The sequence below is a fragment of the Vanessa atalanta genome, chromosome 28 (genome assembly GCF_905147765.1).
Source record: "Vanessa atalanta chromosome 28, ilVanAtal1.2, whole genome shotgun sequence".
Lineage (NCBI taxonomy): Eukaryota > Metazoa > Arthropoda > Insecta > Lepidoptera > Nymphalidae > Vanessa > Vanessa atalanta.
In genome coordinates this window covers 545,895-567,350 of record NC_061898.1, presented here as the reverse complement: position 1 = coordinate 567,350, position 21,456 = coordinate 545,895, and the positions used below count along the sequence as shown (strand labels likewise).

The following is a 21,456-nucleotide window of genomic DNA, read 5'->3' as shown; positions in this document are numbered from 1 at the left end:
GGGAGGTGTTAGGTATATAGATATATATGTATTCATAAAAATTTGCTTTTTACATATATACAATAATTATATATTTGTTATACTTAATGCAAAATAAATATAGTAAGCGGCATCAGTCTTGAGCATAACCTTCACTCTTCGGAGGAATAAAAAGGTCAGGGTCGCCGAGACTGCACGCGATTGGTCCGTCAGTCGTTGCTGGTCGTCTATTGGACACTCACTTGTCATTCGCCTGTAATTTGACCGAAAGTGTTCATGCGCGAACTTGCAGTATAACAGTAGTACGACTGTCCATCTGGTCCCGGTTACTATACTAAACTTTACATTACAGTAAATAATTTAAACTTGGATTCAGAATTAAATACAATTAAACTACATAAGATTTAATCCAGTAATATTACAAAACTAGGAACAAAGTGTACTTTTTTTAATAATTGAATCGTTTTATTATTTAACTAGCTGTGCCCGCGACTTCGTACGCGTTTGAATTCGATATGAAAAGTTAAAGAAAATGACAATACTTTCATACAACATTTCATCTCCCTTTTCATTCCTTTTTTAAAATAAAAAAGCCTATGGCCTATGTCCTTTCTCAGGCTCCAGACTATCTGTGTACCAAATTTCATTTAAATCGGTCCAGTAGTTTTGATGTGAAAGCGAGACAGACAGACAGAGTTACTTTCGCATTTAAAATATTATTATTAATAGTGTGGAAGTATGGATTAATAAAGCGTAGTATTAAAATATTAAACCTTCGACGAAAATATTATAAATAAAAAATATATTACTAATTCGACTCGATCGTTTCCTGTTCTGCAGTGAAAAAATATCGGCCGGGCGCATACTTGCCGAGCGAACAGGGCTGCCACTCGTCCTATTACACTGTCATTAAATAAAATATATATTTGTTATATCTTTAAAAAAAATATACCTTTATTGTTATTTTCATGACGAAGCTTAACAACTATTTAATTAGTATTTATTTTCTCCTCATTTAAATTTACATCCAAGCAAAATAAATTAAGCGTATCTAACGCTTAATTTATTTTTTAAAAATCAGACAGTAATTATTGCCATAGCTTGAATAAGTTATCTTAACGCAATTTAGTGACGAATTTTAATCAAATAACATCATCACAAAAACACTTGTTTAAATTTGCTCCCGCGCGGCTCAAACAATGCGAGATAAATGCAAATATATCACTAAATGATACCTAATGACCGGTATACGTTACAATGTCTCTTTATTTTTTTTTTGTTAGCAATTCTCCAAAACGACTCGTGCGCAATCTTTTGAATTTTGATGGTGACAACAACTATACGAAGTTTCAAAACAATCGAACGGACGATGCGTGAATATGGAATCTGGACAAAAACAAATATATATATATAAAATAACTCTGACTTTGTTTATGTAAATTTTGAGCAATAAATTGTGTTTTTCACCGTTTATTTTCAATGTCATGTCAAGATCTTTTCGTTTGAATTTGGAATGCAGATGAGCAACTATTCCGCTGATAGCAGGTGATCTCCCATAAACATTGGGCCTATAATAATATTAACCGCTACACACACAGTCAATAATACGCTCACCACGATATTTGACGCATTATAACCTTCAATGTAAATACCCAGGCTCACTCTTCATTTCAAAATTATTTCGGAGACGAAATAGCTGGTTTATGTTTGTAAGGCAGTGGTAAAATTCTTCCTTGAATTAATATACCGTTATTACTTGTATTCAAACAGTGTCTTTAATAACGTAACTAATTACGTTCTAATTATAAATAATACAATAATTTTTTGTTCATATTATTAAACTGAGAGTCGTTTATTAATATAATTATTTAAAATAATTTGTTACTATTATATATTACGCTAAAACATTATTTAGTTTTATATCTAAGGACGTTATGTCGCTCCATTAAAAAACCACCATTATGGATGGAATCAATGACAATAATGCCTTAAGTTTTTTTGTTTGTGTGTTTGTTGAATACATATTTGACTCATCTTTTGTCTCTTTCTCTTTAATAAGATTTTATATTTGTATGAGAAGAACAGAACTAGTGAATGAAATTAAAAGAGAATGTTTGAACAGTAATTAACTTATATATTTTCAAACAATATAATTATATTTCACTTCGTCACTAATTACATAAATAAACATTTTAAACATAGAATTAAAAGTATTTACATAATCGTGTTTAGAATTATTATGGAAAAGAATGAATTTATTTATAGTAATTTGTATAGATTATGTTCTGCTCAACCGGTAGCAGCTTTAACTTTTTTAACATAGTAAAATATTAAAATTGTTGTACGATATAATTTAAATTTTATCAATATATACATTATCAAAACAAACTATTTATCAAACACCATTATTGAGACGTGGAGAATTACTTTATTTAAACACAAAGATAAGACGTCACTCCTGATGTTAATTTCATTGTTGTTTTCTAATACAAAAATATTTCGGACTTATTCTGATGTTAAAGGTGAAATTTCGTTGATTTTTTTTATTATTACCGATAACTACGGTTAACAATGTCAAAATCATGAATAAACTGTACTAATATTATAAAGATATAAAATTTATTTGTTTATATGTAGGGGTAAGCTGTGGAACTATCGATTCGATTAAAAAAAAACACTTGTAGAAAGCTTCATTATTTCCGAGCCCTGTCCCGTACAAATTATATTTATCATTTAAATTTATAGATAATAAATTCCACCCATGCGAAGCCTGGCCGTAGTGCTAGTATATTATAAAATATTCTTCTTATATTTAAATAATATTTAATTTATTATATAGGACGCGTGACAGCCCTGTGCCCCCGGGTTTGCCTCGTTTGCTTGCTTTACTTAGCACGGCTCGGCTGCAGAAGGACGACACTGAAAGTTGCTACTTAGTTTATTTATAATTATTATTATTTCTTTTAAATATATTTCTTGTTTGCAGATAAATGATAAACTTAAAATTTTATTTTATAATATTTTTTTAGCTTCTTATTAAGGTTAAAAAACAAAAGCAGAAATGGGAACTGCCGGTAGAATTAAAAATTGTAAATTATGAAAGAGATCTTTTTTTTTAGTTGTTGAATTATTTGTAGTTTCATTCGTTATAGAATTTGTTAACAATATTGGTCTGTACATCTATCGGCACTCCGAGCACGATTACATGTCATATGTGAACCCGTAACAATACCGGCCACGAAAAATCGCTCTACGACTAAAAAAAAAAAAAGTTTTCAATTAAATTACTTTATAGACTGAATTATAATTAAAAATAATAAACATATTTCATTATTATTAATAAATATAAAACAAACAGTCAATAAACCAAAAAATATTACACATTAAAATGTCATAATTACCTACAGACCACTTAATTGTTTTTTTTTTTTTCTTTTTATAATACATAATTAATAACAAAAAGTTCACATCCAACCTTAACAATTTAAACCCTTGTAACATTTCGTAAGCGACGCGCGACGTTGGATTCCGTCCTGTACCGCGACCGAGAGGTATTGATACTTTTATAATATATTTGTTTTGATATTTTATAAATATATATAATTATGTAAGATATTTTTTTGTTTAAAGAAAATGTCCTTGCTTACATAAGAATTATTAACATTAAGTACTTAAATATATACAAAAATAATTATTGTATAAATCATGACCGCGTTGTATAATTCGTGTACATATTTTACTAATAGATTATATACGTGTCCCTTTTCAAAGTTTGCCTTAAGTAAATTGCACGAAATACGACCTTTATACACAAATTGTACTATAACCTAAATATAAATTCGAATATGTTATACTAGTGTTCGCCAGCGACTTCGTCTTCCAGGATGATGCTTAAAGCGTGATAAATAAACAAACTTAGGATGTACAATGTGTGTGTAGGATTGTAATTTAACCGAATGTCGCACAGATCCCGTGGTCGGTAAAGGAATATACTGATTAAACCGACGTGTTTCGGGAGACAAGTGCAGCTCCCCGACCGCACGGAAGTAGCGTGGTGATGCCACAGGCTTCCATAGAGCCATTGGTTTTAAATTCTCTCTAACCAGTAAATCAATTTCATCGTAGTAAGATATCTTATACTATGACTTATATGTATTTAAATGAAAGAAAACTTATAAACCAATATAATATAATTACATATATAAGTAGGTGAGGTTCGCCTCTTCACCCTCTTTAAATTTAGACTATTGACGTGATAGTGTTAATTTAAATTTTAATGTTCTCGTTTAGAGCCGAGATGGCCCAGTGGTTGGAACGTGTGCATCTTAAACGTTGATTGCGGGTTCAAACCCAGGCAGGCACGACTGAATTTTCATGTGCTTAATTTGTGTTTATAATTCATCTCGTGCTCGGTGAAGGAAATTATCGTGAGGAAACCTGCATGTGTTTAATTTCAATGAAATTCTGCCACATGTGTATCCACCAACCCACATTGGAGCAGCGTGGTGGAATAATCTCCAAAACAAAAGTTCTGTTCTCGTTATAATTATTATAAGCTTTTATGTTGTTACTTGTTTGTGTTCGGTGTAATGTTTTGCTCATCTTTCATTGATCTCTATCTCTATTTTTATATGTTGTATCATTATTTTAGATTAAAAAGGTAAAGTTACCACCAGTTCGCAATGTGGATTAAAGTGGTTTCTTTTTTCTGATAGTCAACACGCAGACTATTGAATATTTTTTTCGATTATTTGTTTTAAAATATTTTAACTTTTATATTTTATACATATAAGGAAGCAAGTGATTCTTATTTTTTTTTAAGCCCGTATTAAAGAGATAAAAGCATTAATTATACGTATAGCAAACTCAAGTCAGTCGTGTACTAGAAATAAAATATATTATGTTTATATTGGTACCGATTTATATAGATAAGTCTTCTGACAGGCAGATAAATCTATAATGTGTTGATGGTTAGTGGTCACCTCGGTCATTAGACATTGACACGGTCAAAAATATTAATAATCCTTTACATAACCACTGGACAGCAACCTTGGGAACTAAGATGTTATGTCCTTTGTTACTGTTGTTACACTGGCTCACTCACCATTCAAGGACACAACAACTCTAAGGTATTTCTGTTTGGCCTACACAATCACAAAGTGATATAATTTTCTTGTATTTTGAAAGATTTATTGACGTTAACGGATATAACGGGCCTTAATTACACAAAGCTAATTATAGATTAAAATACATTAATCTACGGAATTATAGTGTCCCAAATTAATTTGACCCCTAAACCTTACAATCTCGTATCGTTCCATTCGCTTATTGACGTAAAAAAAAACAGATATTAGAACACAAAAAATATATACGTATTTATGTTTGCGTTTGTATATATATCACATATAGCTTTGAGAGTTCAATCCCAAGTTGAAGTTAGAAGCCATGGGCTAAAATTGTATTATATTTTATCTGATAACGTTAACAAAATGTACAATGGCTTTTTTGTATGTTTATCTTCGAAATTCGTATCGAGAATCAAATGAATTTACAAAATATAAAGTAATTCCATATGATATTAGATAACTGTCCAATTGTAACCCCTGTTTACCAAATATTCGTAAATCTAAAATCAACTGGGAACCGCCTTAATCCAGTTCATTCCGCTTGTAGGTGGTTTAAACCGGCCGATTGATAAGCGGATGCGATTAAAATTGTTTTTGATGGATTTATTAAGCATTTTTGTAATGTAATTATATAAATTATATATATGGGTGGAATTCTTGAATATTTACAAAACATTGGTGGTAGTATAAGTTTCCATATCTTTCACATAAGAGAAATGAAGGCTTTTGAACAGATGTGGACCGTTTGGAGCAAACCTTCGAACCCTCCATATAGCAATTCGATAAATACATACTAGGCACTCGTCACTTTTAACAATCAATGACTTAACATGACAAATAAATATATCTGCTAGCATCATGTGGTTTAAAGAGTGACAGCCACCTCAAAAATTGAGTGCAGCCGCGGGCGACTGCTGGTATATAATGAAGTTTTCTTCAGTTAGTATAGATCATTATTTTTATAAAATATTATAGTATACGTCAATCGAAGCTCAACATTATACTAAAGGTTTAGGTAGTATATATAAAATCTGATGTATTTACCATTTGTATCGTTATGTAATATGTAATTGAACGCTCGTAACTTGCGCCACGCGCCGTCCGTGCTATTATTAGTTAGGACCAATCGATAAACCCGACTAAATGTGACATTATGTATTTCATACGCAAGTTTGTTTGTTCAAATTAATAATATATACATACATGTATAAAAGTAAAGGTATAATATATATAGATACCTTGGATTGTATAAAGGTTATTTAGTTATAAGATAAATAATTAAATACATATGTATGTCAGTTATCGACTATAGTAAGATTTTGCTGAGCCGTTTTTGATGTGGTTGTAATCGTTAGTTTTGAGGCTGGCTTCAATGCGATTTGTTGATACACACGTTGACTTTCATCCGACATATGTTAATTATAATTATTAACACGAATTAGACACCTGAATATTCAATGTCGTTTATCTGGGTTCGAACTCGCGACCGATTAAGATTCACGTAGTCTAACCACTGTGCCAGCTCAGCGTCATGTAATGGGTATTATAATAAAATATAACAGTATTCCAATAAACGGAGCTGTCTCGGTAATTAATAAATCACGTCGCCATGGCAACCAGTCGTAACGCCAGCTCCGTCGTGTCAGGGGTGTGGATTCGATTCCTATTATTATCTAATTTATTTTAATTTTCAACAGTACGGCCTCTGTGTAAATTGTGAAAGAGTGGTAGTCGCCCATTTTTTCTATTATTCTTTCAACTGGCTTCGTTAATTTGTATTTTGTTCCGGTTTGGAGGGAGAGTGGACCAGTGTATTTACCGAGGTTGCTATATAGGCCGTGGGTCCACTTGTCATATGATGACCTATTTACCTGCCTAATAAATAAAAAAAAAAAACATTGATTTAATTTTAAATCAAAGGCTTAAAGTAACGTCGCATTAACATGCCACACATTATAATATTATACAAACAAATAATGTAACACATTTATACATACAGACAATTTATTAATCTATTATTCTATGTAGAGATAGTTCAAGTAACATCGCGTTACACTACAAGTGTAAATACACGGAATAAAAAAAAAGGCAAAAAATACGATTTCCTAATCTTCAAATTCTATATAAGCCGGTATTAATAAGTTAGGCAAATAGTATAATTAATTTCAACTCTATGTGTTAAAAATTAAAGTTTAATTTCGCTTGTATAATTTAAAATGAATTCGTAGTTACACCCTTTTGTTCATTAAACGTACAAAACTTCGTGAACAGTTAACTGTGGATGGGTAGTCTTGATACTTGAGCTATTATTATTATTTTTTGTGTCTTTTTTATTTTATTTTAATTTTTGTTAGTGATATTTGAAATTAGTGTTTAAAAGAAGACTGTGGACAAATGTAATAGAAAATAATGTACGCATTCAATTATTATAGCGTTCATTTATATCTCTGAGTGACGCTAAATGTCTTCTGTGCGTGAGTTGACAAAAAAAAAATAGAAATTAGATTATATTTGTTTAGTTTATTTTATTAAAATTTAATTAATTTAACACGTAGGGCTCCTTGGAGTGAAAAGATCTCTTGAATATATCTTACAAGTCTTTAATGTTAAAGGTCAAATTGAACGCATGGATTAAACTTCTACAAACAAAATTATAATAAATAATTTAGTTGACCTTCTTAAAACTGTTATCGGTTGTAAATTAATTTGTTTTATTATTTATTATAGTATATATTATACGTTTGTTTCGTGATATTTGCGTGGTATACAAATTACATACTTAATAATATATCGTGCGTTATAAGAATGCTAATAATGTTTGTTTTCGAGTAATTAATGATATTACTCCTTAAGCTCGTTTATGTGTGGGATGATGATAGAATTGAACTTACGACTGTCACACCTCTAGGATCGTTTACAGTTGAGTTTTTGGGAGTTAAAGTTATTTCCATCCACATATATGTTAACTTGACACATATATCATAGTATACATTACAGAAGATATATTTTTTAATACATTTGAATGAGATTACAAGTTTAAAATAAATTTAAACTATCGCCAATTCTAAAGGAGGATTTCGTTGATAATAACTTACACAATGAAACTTTATTTTTTTTAAGATTTATAAGTAAGCTAAAGTTATAACTTATTTAACGTAAGTTAATAATACAATGTTTTAATTGTATGGTTTTTAATAGAAGATATGTGGGACAAACCATTTAATAGTTTTACACCCAAGTAAAAACAAAAATGCTTTATCGAGCAATTATAACATTTACTTATTTGTTAAGTTTAAAATTATTCACTTATTTAAATGCGTGATATTATAAGTAGAAACAAGTACATCGAAAACAGGTTTTCAAGTTACACGTTTGAAGAAAAACGAACAACTTGTATGAAGTTTAAAAAAATATGTCTAAACGTAAAATCGTTTTGATTTTTTTAAAACTTTTTTGTTATATCTAAGATTAAGGTGATTTTGATGGAGGAAAACGATGGGGAAACTGTATTTTATATTCTGAGAATTTATCCACGCCTAGATAGGTATTTTTAATGCAAATATATGTAGGTATGAAACATGAATGGGTTTGATTATTGATCGCTTTGTGAATGAAGCGCATGAGATCAGAATACAGTATATAATGAACACTAAGAATATTAAAGGGTTAAGGGAAATAGAGATATTGTATTTTGAGGAAAATACCTTAAGTACTGTATTTGTTGACTGGGCTACCAAAAATTTTAAAATTAAAAAGGAAGTTCTGTTTTGAACAATTTAATTTTTGTTTAGTTTTGTATTACTTTTATATAAATACAGAAGCAAGTAGTCATGTGGGCTAAGTAAGATTCATGTTTTTCCTTATATTATCAAAGATAAATATTTTAATTGCAATTTAATTTATTATTAAATAAATTACTTTCTATTTACATTTTAATATAATGTTTATGAAAATATCTAGTAATATTACAAAAAAACTGACCTATGAGTGCTATATATAGAAGACCACATGGGGCCTTTTTCAATACAAATTTACATCACACGAATTATCAAGTCGATAAACATACATACATATTCAAAAAACAAATGTGTCAAACATTTGCATGTTTGACATATTTGTTTTCGAAAATCGGTTAAAAATGAATATACATGTATTGATGTTATGCAGGTGTGTGTGCGCAAACACAGGTGTACTATCCTTGCACTCATATACCGATGCGGCCGGAGAGAGATCAGGCGCAGGATCCATCGCTTTACATGCTTAAAAACATGCAATATAGCAACTATACGAATGTTGTAATGTTTGAAATATATATGCGATGGTGACATTTAAGTCGCATAAAACATAATAACACACGTACACTTTGTTATGGGTTTTGAAATTGTTCGTTTGTGTATAAATTATCGAGAACGGCTTAGTCATTACAAAATTATTTAATAATGTAATGATTGCTGTTTTCATTTATATAAGACGATGGTATAGATATAATTAAACAAGGAGCAACTTTGTATACGTCACCGAAGCGTTTAAGTTTAATGTAAGAATAAATAAATAAGAATTACTATATCGGAACATCAGCTTGTTATGAATATAACACGAAATTTTATACAAATACTAATCGTCAGTCCCGATTTCGTACGGGTAACGTAACGTACGGTACGTCACGAAAGGAGTAAAGTATGCTAAATTTAAAGTCAATCGGACCGATAGTTTCGGAGATATCGTGATGAGTCAGTGGTTCAGCTTTAAGTATATAGAAGATGCATATAAAACAATAATTTGCTGAGTTGATATTTATCCAATTAACAAGATTTCTTGTTTATTTTTCTAACGTGTTATAGTGCTATGTTTTTATGAGTCATTGTTTGATTGTCTTGTGAAACTTTATACTTTAATTTGCGATATTATATTTATATCTATTTTACTTAGTGGTTGGACTTTGTGCAACCCGTCTGGGTTGGTACCACGCACTCACTACAGCGAAACAGCAGTACGTAGTATTGTGGTATTCCGATTTAAAGGATGAGTGAGCCAGTGTAACTGTAGTTAAGAGCGTACTCTTTCCTGAAAGGTCGGCAACGCACCTGCAAGCTCCCCGGTGTTGGAGATGTCCATGGGCGGTGGTAGTCAATTTCCATCAGGTGAGCCTCCTGCTCGTTGGCCACATTTTGACATAAAAAAAAAGTTATAAGGGACATAGCATCTTAGTTTCCAAGATTTATGGTGCATTGGTAATATGAGGAATCCTTAAGATTTCTGACAGTGCCAATGTCTGTAGTGTCCGCTTACCATCAGGTGGCCCATGGCCAATATCAATTATTCAATATATCACCAATCTATCAATTATTATAATTACCTTCTGGATAGTATTAAATGTTGAATCGTGTCTGTATTTATCGGACTTACTTGGAGTAATTTGTCGACGTTATTTTTGCATAGATATAGCTTGAGGGTGAGAGATTAAGGCGCCTTTAAAACAACCCCAAAAATGTAACTACGGATGAAATGACTCCATTTTGCATTATTGGCAAACGAAATCTCTAGTGATATCTTAATATGTAATTATATATATCTATGAAATATCATTAGCGTATTAACATATAGATATACAAAGCTTTTAAATGATAACAAATAACTTATTATCATTATTAATAACAATCTCGTCTCTTAGTTGATAGCGTATTAATAATAAGAGATTGAAATACTATCGATACTATTTGTACTATACGTGAACAATATTTTCATCAATTAGATGTATATGTGAAAAAAAAATAATCTTGTCACAAAATATAATAATAAATTTAATCAAATGTAAAAGTATCAAAATTGTCCCGTCACTGTTTTGACCCGCTCTCATCTTTCACTGCTTTCGCCAGGGCCGAACTTTAATAGATGTTTTTTTTGTGTTTTCTTTTTTTGGTATTAGTATTTTAAATTTCAAAATTACTCGTGACTATTGTTTCTTTTGTATTTTCGATTAAGCGATCAATGAATACTCTTTGAAGTTTTCAGATTGTAATATTGGTATTTAAAAATTTGTCGTGAATAGTGTCACTACAGGCACAGGGACTTAACATCTTAGTTGCGGAGGTTGGTGGTACATTGGTGTTGTAGGGGATGGATATTATTTCTTACAGCGCCAATGTGTATGGGAGGTAATGTTGGTATTTCCCAGTCAAATCTGCTTATTTATTTTAAATAATTATCTTGTTTTTTTTATTTAAAACTAGTTAATATTTAAATATAGTAGTTGTAACTACTAACAGGTGAGCACTGATGAATTTGCATCATGTGCTTAATTTGTGTTTATAATTCATCTCGTGCTCGTCGTGCATCGTAAGGTAGCTTGTGCATGTGTCTTTTCAATAAAATTCTGCCACATGTTTGCAACAAGCTGCATGATGAAATTAGCTCCAAGATCTTCCCCTTCAAAACGAAGCTCGGCCTTAGCCCAGGTCATGCCATACTATTACTTACTACCATAAATTTCATTATAAAATAACTTTACCAGTACATGTTCGTGTATTTAAATAAAATTAATAAATTAAAATAAGAATAATGAAACAATTGGTCATTGGTGTAACGGTAAATTAACCGCTGCGGTCAAAAGCTTCCGGTCCGTTTTAAAGTTCACAAATTAAGATTACATGATATTATCTGTGAGTGATTATTTATCTATATTTATATATATTTGAGCGTACTAATCTTATGAACTAATTGGTAGGATGGGCAAATGGGCTACCCGATAAGGTCAAAGTGCGTTTTGTAGATATTACTAGGCAATACCGGTAATTCTAAACATCTTTAATTACGTATTATTTATAAGAATAATAATCTTACGTTAAAAATATTTTTTTTAGAGACTACAAAGCAACAAATAAAAAAACTCTTAAAAAAAAATACTCAGCAGCCTTTGGTTTAAAAGTTTTCAGTCATTTGTATTCTCCTAATTCAGAAAGCAAGTTCATCGTTAAATGTAGATCGATATTAATATATATAAAGCACAGAAATATACAAGCTATATATGTATAACTTATTTATATATAAAACTCAAGACCTATGGCAAGCTTATTGGGTAGTGTATCTTTTATCTCTATTCTAAATTTAATCTTAATAAGTCCAGCCATTATTTAATAAAAAAGTCAAACTTTTACGTACATAATAACAACAGGATTGATAAATATGAAAGACTTTAACATGTAAAACCGAGCGATACGATTGTATAAATAAATGCAGTTAGATTAATTATTCCTCAGTTTTGAAACTTAATTGATTTCCCGGTGGTATTACGAATGCACGTTACATTGTTACGAAGCTGTTTGTAACACAAGACGGAACGCTTGGATTTACTTGACCTTGGATATTATTAAATATAAATCGTATTGATGATAAAACTCGTACCATATTATAGTTTGTTTGTATATTATATTCCATAAATGGTAGAGGGGCGCTATGGCAGATGACTATACATATTATATGACTCAGTTTTACGACTATGTTGTGGTGAGCTTAGTTCGTCACGTCTCAAGTATGATATTTTCAACTGTTCTATTGATGTTTTTTTATTTAATTATCTAATTTTATCGATGTTATATAAACTAATTATTATTATTTAAATCATGTGAAAGTAACCCTTTCTGCTTCTCTGACCGTTGCCCTTTCACGGCCAATCCACTGAACCGACTTTTACGAAATTTAGTATAAAGTAAACTTGACCTCCAAGAAGGGACATAGGCTACTTTTTGTACCTAATACCAGAGCAAACCCGCGAACGACAGTTAGTTGTTGATAAATCTAAATGTTTTCGATATGTTTTTGGAATAATTAGTTACATATTATTCATAAACTATAATAGTTGATAGAACTTTGATTAGGCTGATTTATAAAATATACATATTGTTTATTATGTCGAATATTAATAAAGTTATGAACTCATATATACCTTTGTATAATTCTGTATGAATATCCTTAAACGTTCTTAATGAGAATCTTCATCAATCGTGTTACAATAAATCCAAAGTCGAATTTTAATGCAACGTTTCGATCTAATGTTCATGTGAAACTTAAAAGATTTAACTTGTCACGTAAGTTGCACGTATTTTTTATGATATTCGCTATATTATAAGTGATTTCAAATACATCATGATTATTTAACGCGTCCCCTCAATGACGATGTGATTTTTTTTGTTTATTATTTAAATAGCTAGGCAGATCGACTAATGGTTCACCTGGTAGCAAGTGGTTACTACCACCAAAGGCCCTATAGGAAATATTAACCTTCACTTACATCGCTAATGAGCTACAAACCTTGGGAGTTAAAATGTTGTCCCTTTAGGAATAACAATTCTAAATATTTCTGTCCAGCGGTAGAATATATGCTGAAAAGGGTGGTGACCATTGAAAAACTATAATCTTCCCTAAATCAGACTATACTGTATTCAAGTAGGCTTTCACCAGCAATTTTTAAATCGTCATTTTGCAAAACTATATTAAGCGAAGCTTCCACCGATTCGGAATGTAGATTCTAACGAAAAGAACCGGCACAAAATAATAATTGAAGTGAATTTACTTTAAACATACTACAATTAATAAGGATTATTTAAAGCGTAATATGAGAATCATTTATTCAATTAGTAATTAAAATATAGCAATAAAAAACTAACATAATATATTATAATAAAAAATAAAATATATTTATTTAATTAATACACAACGATAATAAGAATAACTAAACCGAGTACGTCCCTGCCTCCCCCCTCCCGCTCCCCCGCGCCGCCATTTTGCGTTATTGAGAATTTATGTCGCTAAGGCGACGTACACACGGCTTGAATAGGGTATTATTATAAGTATAATAATTGTATATGGAAATTGATTTTTATAATTGTTTACGATCTATTAATGCCTTGAGTTGGTTTTTGTTGTAGAGAATGAGAGAGTCGCTCCGGATGTTTGTTAGTCGATCGAAAAGACGTGGGCGGCTTGTGATGAAATTTGTTATAGAAGTCAAGTCAGATGTAGTTAATTATATGCTCTATGTCCAGCTGTGGACTACGATATTGCTGTATCTGGACTAATATTAAAATCATCGATACATATATTTAAATATATTATGACACGTATAATCAACCCATCAATCCTTAGCTGAACTTCGTTGTCAAAAATTCTAAATAGTGCGAAAAAAATATCAAAATTTTTAGTAGTTTTTACTTAAAATCTGCAAAATTAACTATTCGTTTGCTACGTCACAACTAGAGAACAATTTGTCACGAACAGAGTCACGTGTATATGTATTTATATAAAAATAAAACATAAAAAAAAAATGAAAGTCGTTAATTTAGTTAAAGTGAAACTTTTGTATATCGAAAATGTTCACACGATACGTAGAAAAATATATTATAATTGTCACGACCTAGATTCGATAAATTAAACATTAAGACTTTAATATATTGTTACGAGTTGACGGTCGTTAAGAAACGAGTTATATACCTTAGAGATGTAACCATCAGACCGTTCGGATCAGAATTAACGGAAATAAATCTAACATGTGATAAAACATAATGAATATTAATTGATTTCGAATTAACTAACAGTCTAAATACATAAGTAAATAGTAAGAACGATATTTTATTCGTATGTGTCACGTCAATAGTCTAAACTATATACTAAAACCTTGTCCGAATCACGCTGCGTCTTTTAATATAAGTTTAATGTATATTGATTTAGTAGTCTTTTCAGTTCATTGCATTACAAATTAAATATGAATCTTAACAAAAACGATATTTCAGAGAATATTCTGATCGACAGCAAATCAAATTACATATATGTAAATTTTTAGCAGTTTTGGTTTGATTAAAGTGTATTTTTCAGTTTCAAAATTTGACCCAGACATATTAAAAGGTGAATTTAATTTAAATACGTAAAAAGTTCTTAAAACTGCAAACAACGTTAATCAAAACGCCAGCGACGCTGTTTTTAAATTAAAATTTAAACAATATTCAGTCTGACTAATACGTACTTATACACGTACATATTAAAACGTTTGAATCATGATTCAATAATTGTTATTGTCATTTAACATTGACTAGGTTTACACGTCTACCTGCTTAGGCTACGTTGGTTTTAATGCTGCAGACACCACCTGGGTTCCTTATATATGTTTTTTTTTATTGTTAAATATTCTCAGACATTGTCAAAGAACGGAAGTCCGTTGGTTCTGTGCATAAACTCTCTCCTGATTGTAGTTCTATCTGATATAGGGCGTAAAAGAATTGAGGATTCATCTATTTATGTGCTTTGCAGTTCATTACATATATTCTATATCATTCGATTCATTTCGTACTCCGGCATTATGTTTTAAATTAGAATTAAACCAGCTACATAATCTATATTCCCGATTGAAGCTTTACGTTTGATTATATTCGTAAAATAAATATGATTACAAATCGTTTCAATTTCCATGATTATGTATAACTGTAATGTACTTCATGTATTTACTAATAAAACTCAATAATAAAATTTTGAAGTGACCAGATAAACACACAACTAGTAAAAAATCTCTTTTGTCACGATTAATGATTGTTTTATTTTTTTTTAACGTATGTGAAGTTAAGATCTTTATTTCACTGAGATTAAAAGTACAAAATAAAAAAAAAAAAACAAAAGTACTTCCATGTCGGAGGCATACGTCTCAAGTTACAATACAATAAATAGGTATAATATTTATATATATACATACAAATTAATATTATAATATCTTGAATCTCAAACCATGCACGGCGTGCATTTGGCCACAGTGGCGTGCATTTGGAGAGGCCTATGTCCAGCAGTGGACGAATGCGGGCTGATGTGTGTGTGTGTGTGAATCTCAAACCTCAACATATAATATATTTAATGAAATAATAAAGATTAGAGTCGATTTTATAACGAGTAATTATAATAATAATTTGTACCCCTATTTTAAACTTAGCCGTGAAATGTTTTACTAAAATTAAAATCGAATAATACTCGACGCATACCCTAGAGGTACTAAAAGTATGTAAAACAAAAAAATAAACAAAAGAATAATACGATCAAATTGATAGCCTTCTATTTTTTAAGTTGGATTAAAATTAGTTCCAACTTAACACGTATCTATGTTATTAAAATGAACCTTTTTAGTATAGTAGCGTTTGAAAAATAAACGCTCCTCCTGAATTATATTAAAATAACAAAATGTATTTAATAAGAGAATATTGTTGTATTTTAAATATTTTAATATGTTTCGCTCGTCTGTGCGCGCCCTATCCCAGGGTTGTTGCACCGAATAGATCGCTCGCTATCAATTCCGTCTGTGTGTGCGCGTGTATGTGTGTCGTGTACATGGTGATGAGAATTTAGTACTATTTGCGATACGAGACGAATCTACCGGGTTTGTCTGTTTATTAAAAAAATATTTTAAAAATTGTTTGGATTTTTTTTTTGTTTTTGATTGTAAAGGAATGTTTGTAACTTTATTAATTACTAGCGATGTGCCCTGGCTTTGCACGGATGAAAGTTATTAATTAGGATAATGGTATGATATAATTATAATTTGTACTTAGGAATACTGTCGCTTTCTACACATGATTTATTTTTGGAATTGTATCGTCAGTACTGAAGATTACCACCAACGTACAAACAAACAAATTTTACTCTTTTGTAATGTTAATTATATACAATAATACGAACTTCAAGCTTTTCTCGTTAATAGACTAAACAGAAATCGGATGAAACTGCGAATCATAGCTATTTATATTATATACTAAAACCTTCTCCGAAACTCACCACAGCTTCTGATATAAGTTTTATGTATACTAGTTTAGTAATCATTTCAGTTATATGGTTAAAAATTAACGTCTCCTGATTCACTAGTGCAGATGTTGATGTTATTTATGTTTTAGTGGTAAGTTTTGAGATTTCATTGATGTATAAAAGGATGGACATTAATTTGGTGTTGTTTTTTTTTTTAGTATAACCTAATTATTTATTTTCGTGTAATAAAGTATAATTCTGCAGCGATAATCGCGTTTTTTTTTAAATGATATAAGGCAGTATTATCTGGTACTTGTAATATGAGTTTATATAAAAAACAAAGTCCCGCCGATGTCTGTCTGTCTGAAGACGATGAACTCAAAAAATACCAAACAGTTTTCACCAATGCTCCGAGTGATTTATGAGAAGAAGGTGTATAATTAATTAAGGTTTACTTAAATCTGATCTGATTCGGTGTAAGGTCTGATCGCCAGCAGTCTGCTAGCACGCGAGTGCTCCTTGTGATCTACTTTTTATAATTTCTTTTAAGCATTTCGGCAGTCTCTCATAAGAATGACCGCCATCTTGGAAATTATTTAATAGGACATCACAATCACAAGTCATTGTTAAAAATAACTGACTTCGAATAATAATACTCTTAAAAAACGAATTATAAGTAAAATGGGAGTCATTAAAAAATATATACCGTATTTTTTCGCCCTTAGGGTATTTTTGCTTCAAATTAAAATGGAACCAAACGGGAAGTGTACCCTCCTAAACAGAAAAGGATTTTTCGAATCGGTAACTGACAAAAAAAATACAACCGAATTGAGAACTTCAAAGGTAATAAATAAAAGTAACTAAGATGTCCGAGCCGAGATGACCCAGTGGTTAGAAGGCGTGCATCTTAACCGATGATTTCGGGTTCAAACCCAGGCAGGCACCACTGAATTTTCATGTGCTTAATTTGTGTTTATAATTTATCTCGTGCTCGGCGGTGAAGGAAAACATCGTGAGGAAACCTGCATGTGTCTAATTTCAATGAAATTCTGCCACATGTGTATTCCGCCAACCCGCATTGGAGCAGCGTGGTGGAATATGCTCCAAACCTTCTCCTCAAAGGGAGAGGAGGCCTTTATCCCAGCAGTGGGACATTTACGGGCTGCTAATGCTAAAAAAAAAAAAAATGTCCTGTGTTTGCGCAGAAGGTGGGAGCTTATTCCACCACACCGCTGCACTGCGAGGTGGTTGATAAAATAATAATAATAGTTACTTAAATACAGACGGACAAGCTAACTCTACAAACTAGCGATTCCGTAATTCGCGTTAAAATAAATTTCTCAGAGGTCACAATGTAATAATAAATCGTGCATATTTCAACATATATTAATTACATATATCATATGAAAACAACAATTTGAATATAAAGATAATCTGAAACGACCTTGAATGTTAAAAATAAAATAATAATTATTACGTCTGAATTCGAACACGCTGTATAGCGTCACCTTGTTTGAGGCAAACACAACTACAAAGACGACGTTTGTATATGTACATATATTGTGTATGTGTTAATAGCGTCTATATCCGTATACGAAAAAAAAATATAACATGTGTGTATTTATTATAAAAAAATTAATGTTAATGTGTGCGTTTCCGAATTATTTCGTAAAAAGAAACTTGAGACGGTTAGTCGTCGCGTCTGTCTGTGTGTACGTACGGTTTGATTTTAAACTGTTTTTTTTTTTTTTTTTATAGATTTGAATTTCGATTCGAATTCGAATATTTGTTCTGTTACTCGAAGTTTGTTGAGTACTTGTATTATATTATTAATTGTTTTTTTTTTTTTTACTTGTAGCAAATATGTTAATCTTAACTATCTTAAATATTTATTGTTACATTTTTTTATTTAATTAACACATCTATCTGTATCGGTGGAAAATAGTAGCCACTGAGCATATTCTCACTGGAATTTACATTTCGAACCGATGGTAGTTTTAAATTTATTGTAATATCATGATTTAAAAGCGCTTCAATGTGCAGACCGTTTTTTAAGCACAAGAAGCGAAAAAAGACCAGTGGTCCAATTTTGATGGTCCGAAATTATACCATCGTCATACGTCCCCAAAGCACGTCCGCGTCGCCCGGGCTTAACGCACCCCTTGCACTTTGCATTAGGACGGGCGTGTTTATGAGGCTACTTGAAGAAAGAACATTTTGATCTGGACTAGATCATGGATTGTCAGAAATACTTCAGACGAACCGGCGAACGAAAATCGAACGGCTTAGACAATATTTAATAGTCGAAATTCGATAGACAGTAAAAAAATTAGGCTCAACGGGACGGTATCTTGTCGTTATTACAAAAAAAAAAAACGAAATGTCAAAAACTCGTTATCGATTTTTAACTTTGACATAACGTGTATTGTCATTAGTGTTTCTGTCGAACACATGTTAGTGTGTGTAATGTTTTAATTTTAAATGTATGTATGTAGCTGCAACTGCGGGTTTACCCGCGTAACATTTATAAAACTGACCAACTCTAGCACCCAAACCGTTACCCATTTTACCCCCTCGAGGGGGTTGGGGGGGATTAATAAAACCAGCCTATGTCCCTACCCAAACTACTTCCATAATAAATTTCATCAAAATCAATTTATCGGTTTAAGCAGGTACTTTGCATTTATAATATTCAACTTTGTGAACTTAAACTGTTCCGTTTTCTTAAAGAGTTCTTTAGTTCTGCGCGGTCGCTAACAGACGCTAAAGTTTATTTCTGTCAATATTTATATATCTGAACTCATGATGTAATGAATTTAAAGAGTTTGTCTGTTTGGACGCATAGATCTCATCTCGGATACTGTAAAAGTATATATTTTCTGGTGAGATTAGCTATGAATAAGGTTTAAGAATATAGCATCACGTTACGGCCCATAGTAGAAATGTATTCGCATCGACTAAAATAATATTTTTGTTTTCCAGGACGAAGTCCTTGCCATCAACGACAAGGTCGTGCTCCGTGCCGAGGACTTGCTCAGTTGGGTATGCAACGGGGCCGAATGGAGATGGGGACTCCGAGCGGTCTGGAGAGGCGCCTGCGCCCCCCCTAGCGCTCCTTGCGTCACGTCACCCCTACATCACACGAAGCTCGACTTCAGCGACGTGGAGAAAGAAAAGTGCTCTATAAGTGAGTATCTCTAACAAACATTATGTTGTTTTTTAAATTTATAATACATAAGGAGGTAGTCTGACGAGCCGAGATGGCCCAGTGGTTAGAACGCGTGCATTTTAACCGATGGTTGCGGGTTCAAACCACAAAAGGCAGCACCACTGAATTTTGTGCTTAATTTGTGTTTATAATTCATCTCGTGCTCGGCGGTGAAGGAAAACATCGCGAGAAAACCTGCGTGTGTCTAATTTCAACGAAATTTTGCCACATGTGTATTTTACCAACCCGCATTGGAGCAGCGTGGTGAAATATGCTCCAAACCTTCTCCTCAAAGGGAGAGGAGGCCTTAGCCCAGCAGTGGGAAATGTACAGGCTGTTAGTGTATGTAAGTAAGGTAGGAAGAACGTTGGCGATGTAAAAAATATTTATCATTCCCTACGTCACCAATGCAACAACAACCTTGGGAACTAAGATGTTATGTCTAATGTCTGCCACTGGCTTTCTCACCCTTAAAACACAAAAATACTAAGTATTGTTGTTTGGTGACAAAATGTGTGATAAGTAGGTTGTCCCTACCCAGACCGGCATGTACAGAGCCCTACCACCAAGTAACTGCTTAATTTGTTCCTGATCACAACTGCTGTCGGTTTTTAGTACCACATAGGGTTTCCTTCTTTCCAATAAAATATCTCCATGAACTAAACATATGGTCTCAGCTCTTATTTAAATGAATTTTGTAAATATTTTCCAGCAGTAGAAGTAGAAGATCCAGGTGTTGTCGTGTTCTCGTACCCTCGCTACTGCCGCTACCGAGCACTGCTCGCCCGCCTCGACGGTATCCAGGCGGACTGGCTGCGGGACTCGCTGGTGGCCGCCCTCGGGGGTTACGCCGCTCCCACCAAGAATACTAGAATATTGTATTGCAAGGTGAGGGGATGTCTTTAGCTATAAATAGTTCACCGATATTATGTTTAACGGATAAAAGTGTAAGCAATGAAATCATTATGTATATACTACTAGCGACCCGCCCCGGCTTCGCACGGCTACAGACATTTTTAACTTGTAAAAGATACATCGGTAATGAAGGCATATCATTCGATACAAGATTATACAGATGATAAAAAAGCTCGGAGCTAATACTCGTTGACTTCCAGGCAGGATATATTACATACATATATAATTGTATTTAACTAACGTGACTGTATTTTTAAATGATGAAAAAGAGTAACTACTGAGTTTCTTGCCGGTTTTTCTCGGTAGAGTCCGCATACCGAACCGGTGGTGGCTTACTTAATATAGTTTGTTAAATGACGATTCAAAAGTGTTTTTACAATAAGCCTACTTGAATAAAGTATATTTTGATTTTAATTTTGCCTTATTATTTACATCGTAATGACAAAAGCGTTTTACTTG

At 31.9% G+C, this 21,456-nt stretch overlaps 1 protein-coding gene across 3 annotated transcripts in view; it reads left to right on the top strand.

The window, feature by feature from the left end:
* Positions 1-21,456, top strand: part of LOC125074571 (AT-rich interactive domain-containing protein 5B-like) — a 75,560-nt gene that overhangs the window by 47,935 nt on the left and 6,169 nt on the right. For 2 of the 3 annotated variants that reach the window (XM_047685902.1, XM_047685901.1), the window contains exons 4-5: positions 19,857-20,061; positions 20,795-20,970. In XM_047685902.1, the coding sequence (XP_047541858.1) occupies positions 19,857-20,061; positions 20,795-20,970 (381 nt within the window). The remainder of the gene's footprint in view (positions 1-19,856; positions 20,062-20,794; positions 20,971-21,456) is intronic. The other variant, XM_047685903.1, reaches the window with a different exon arrangement.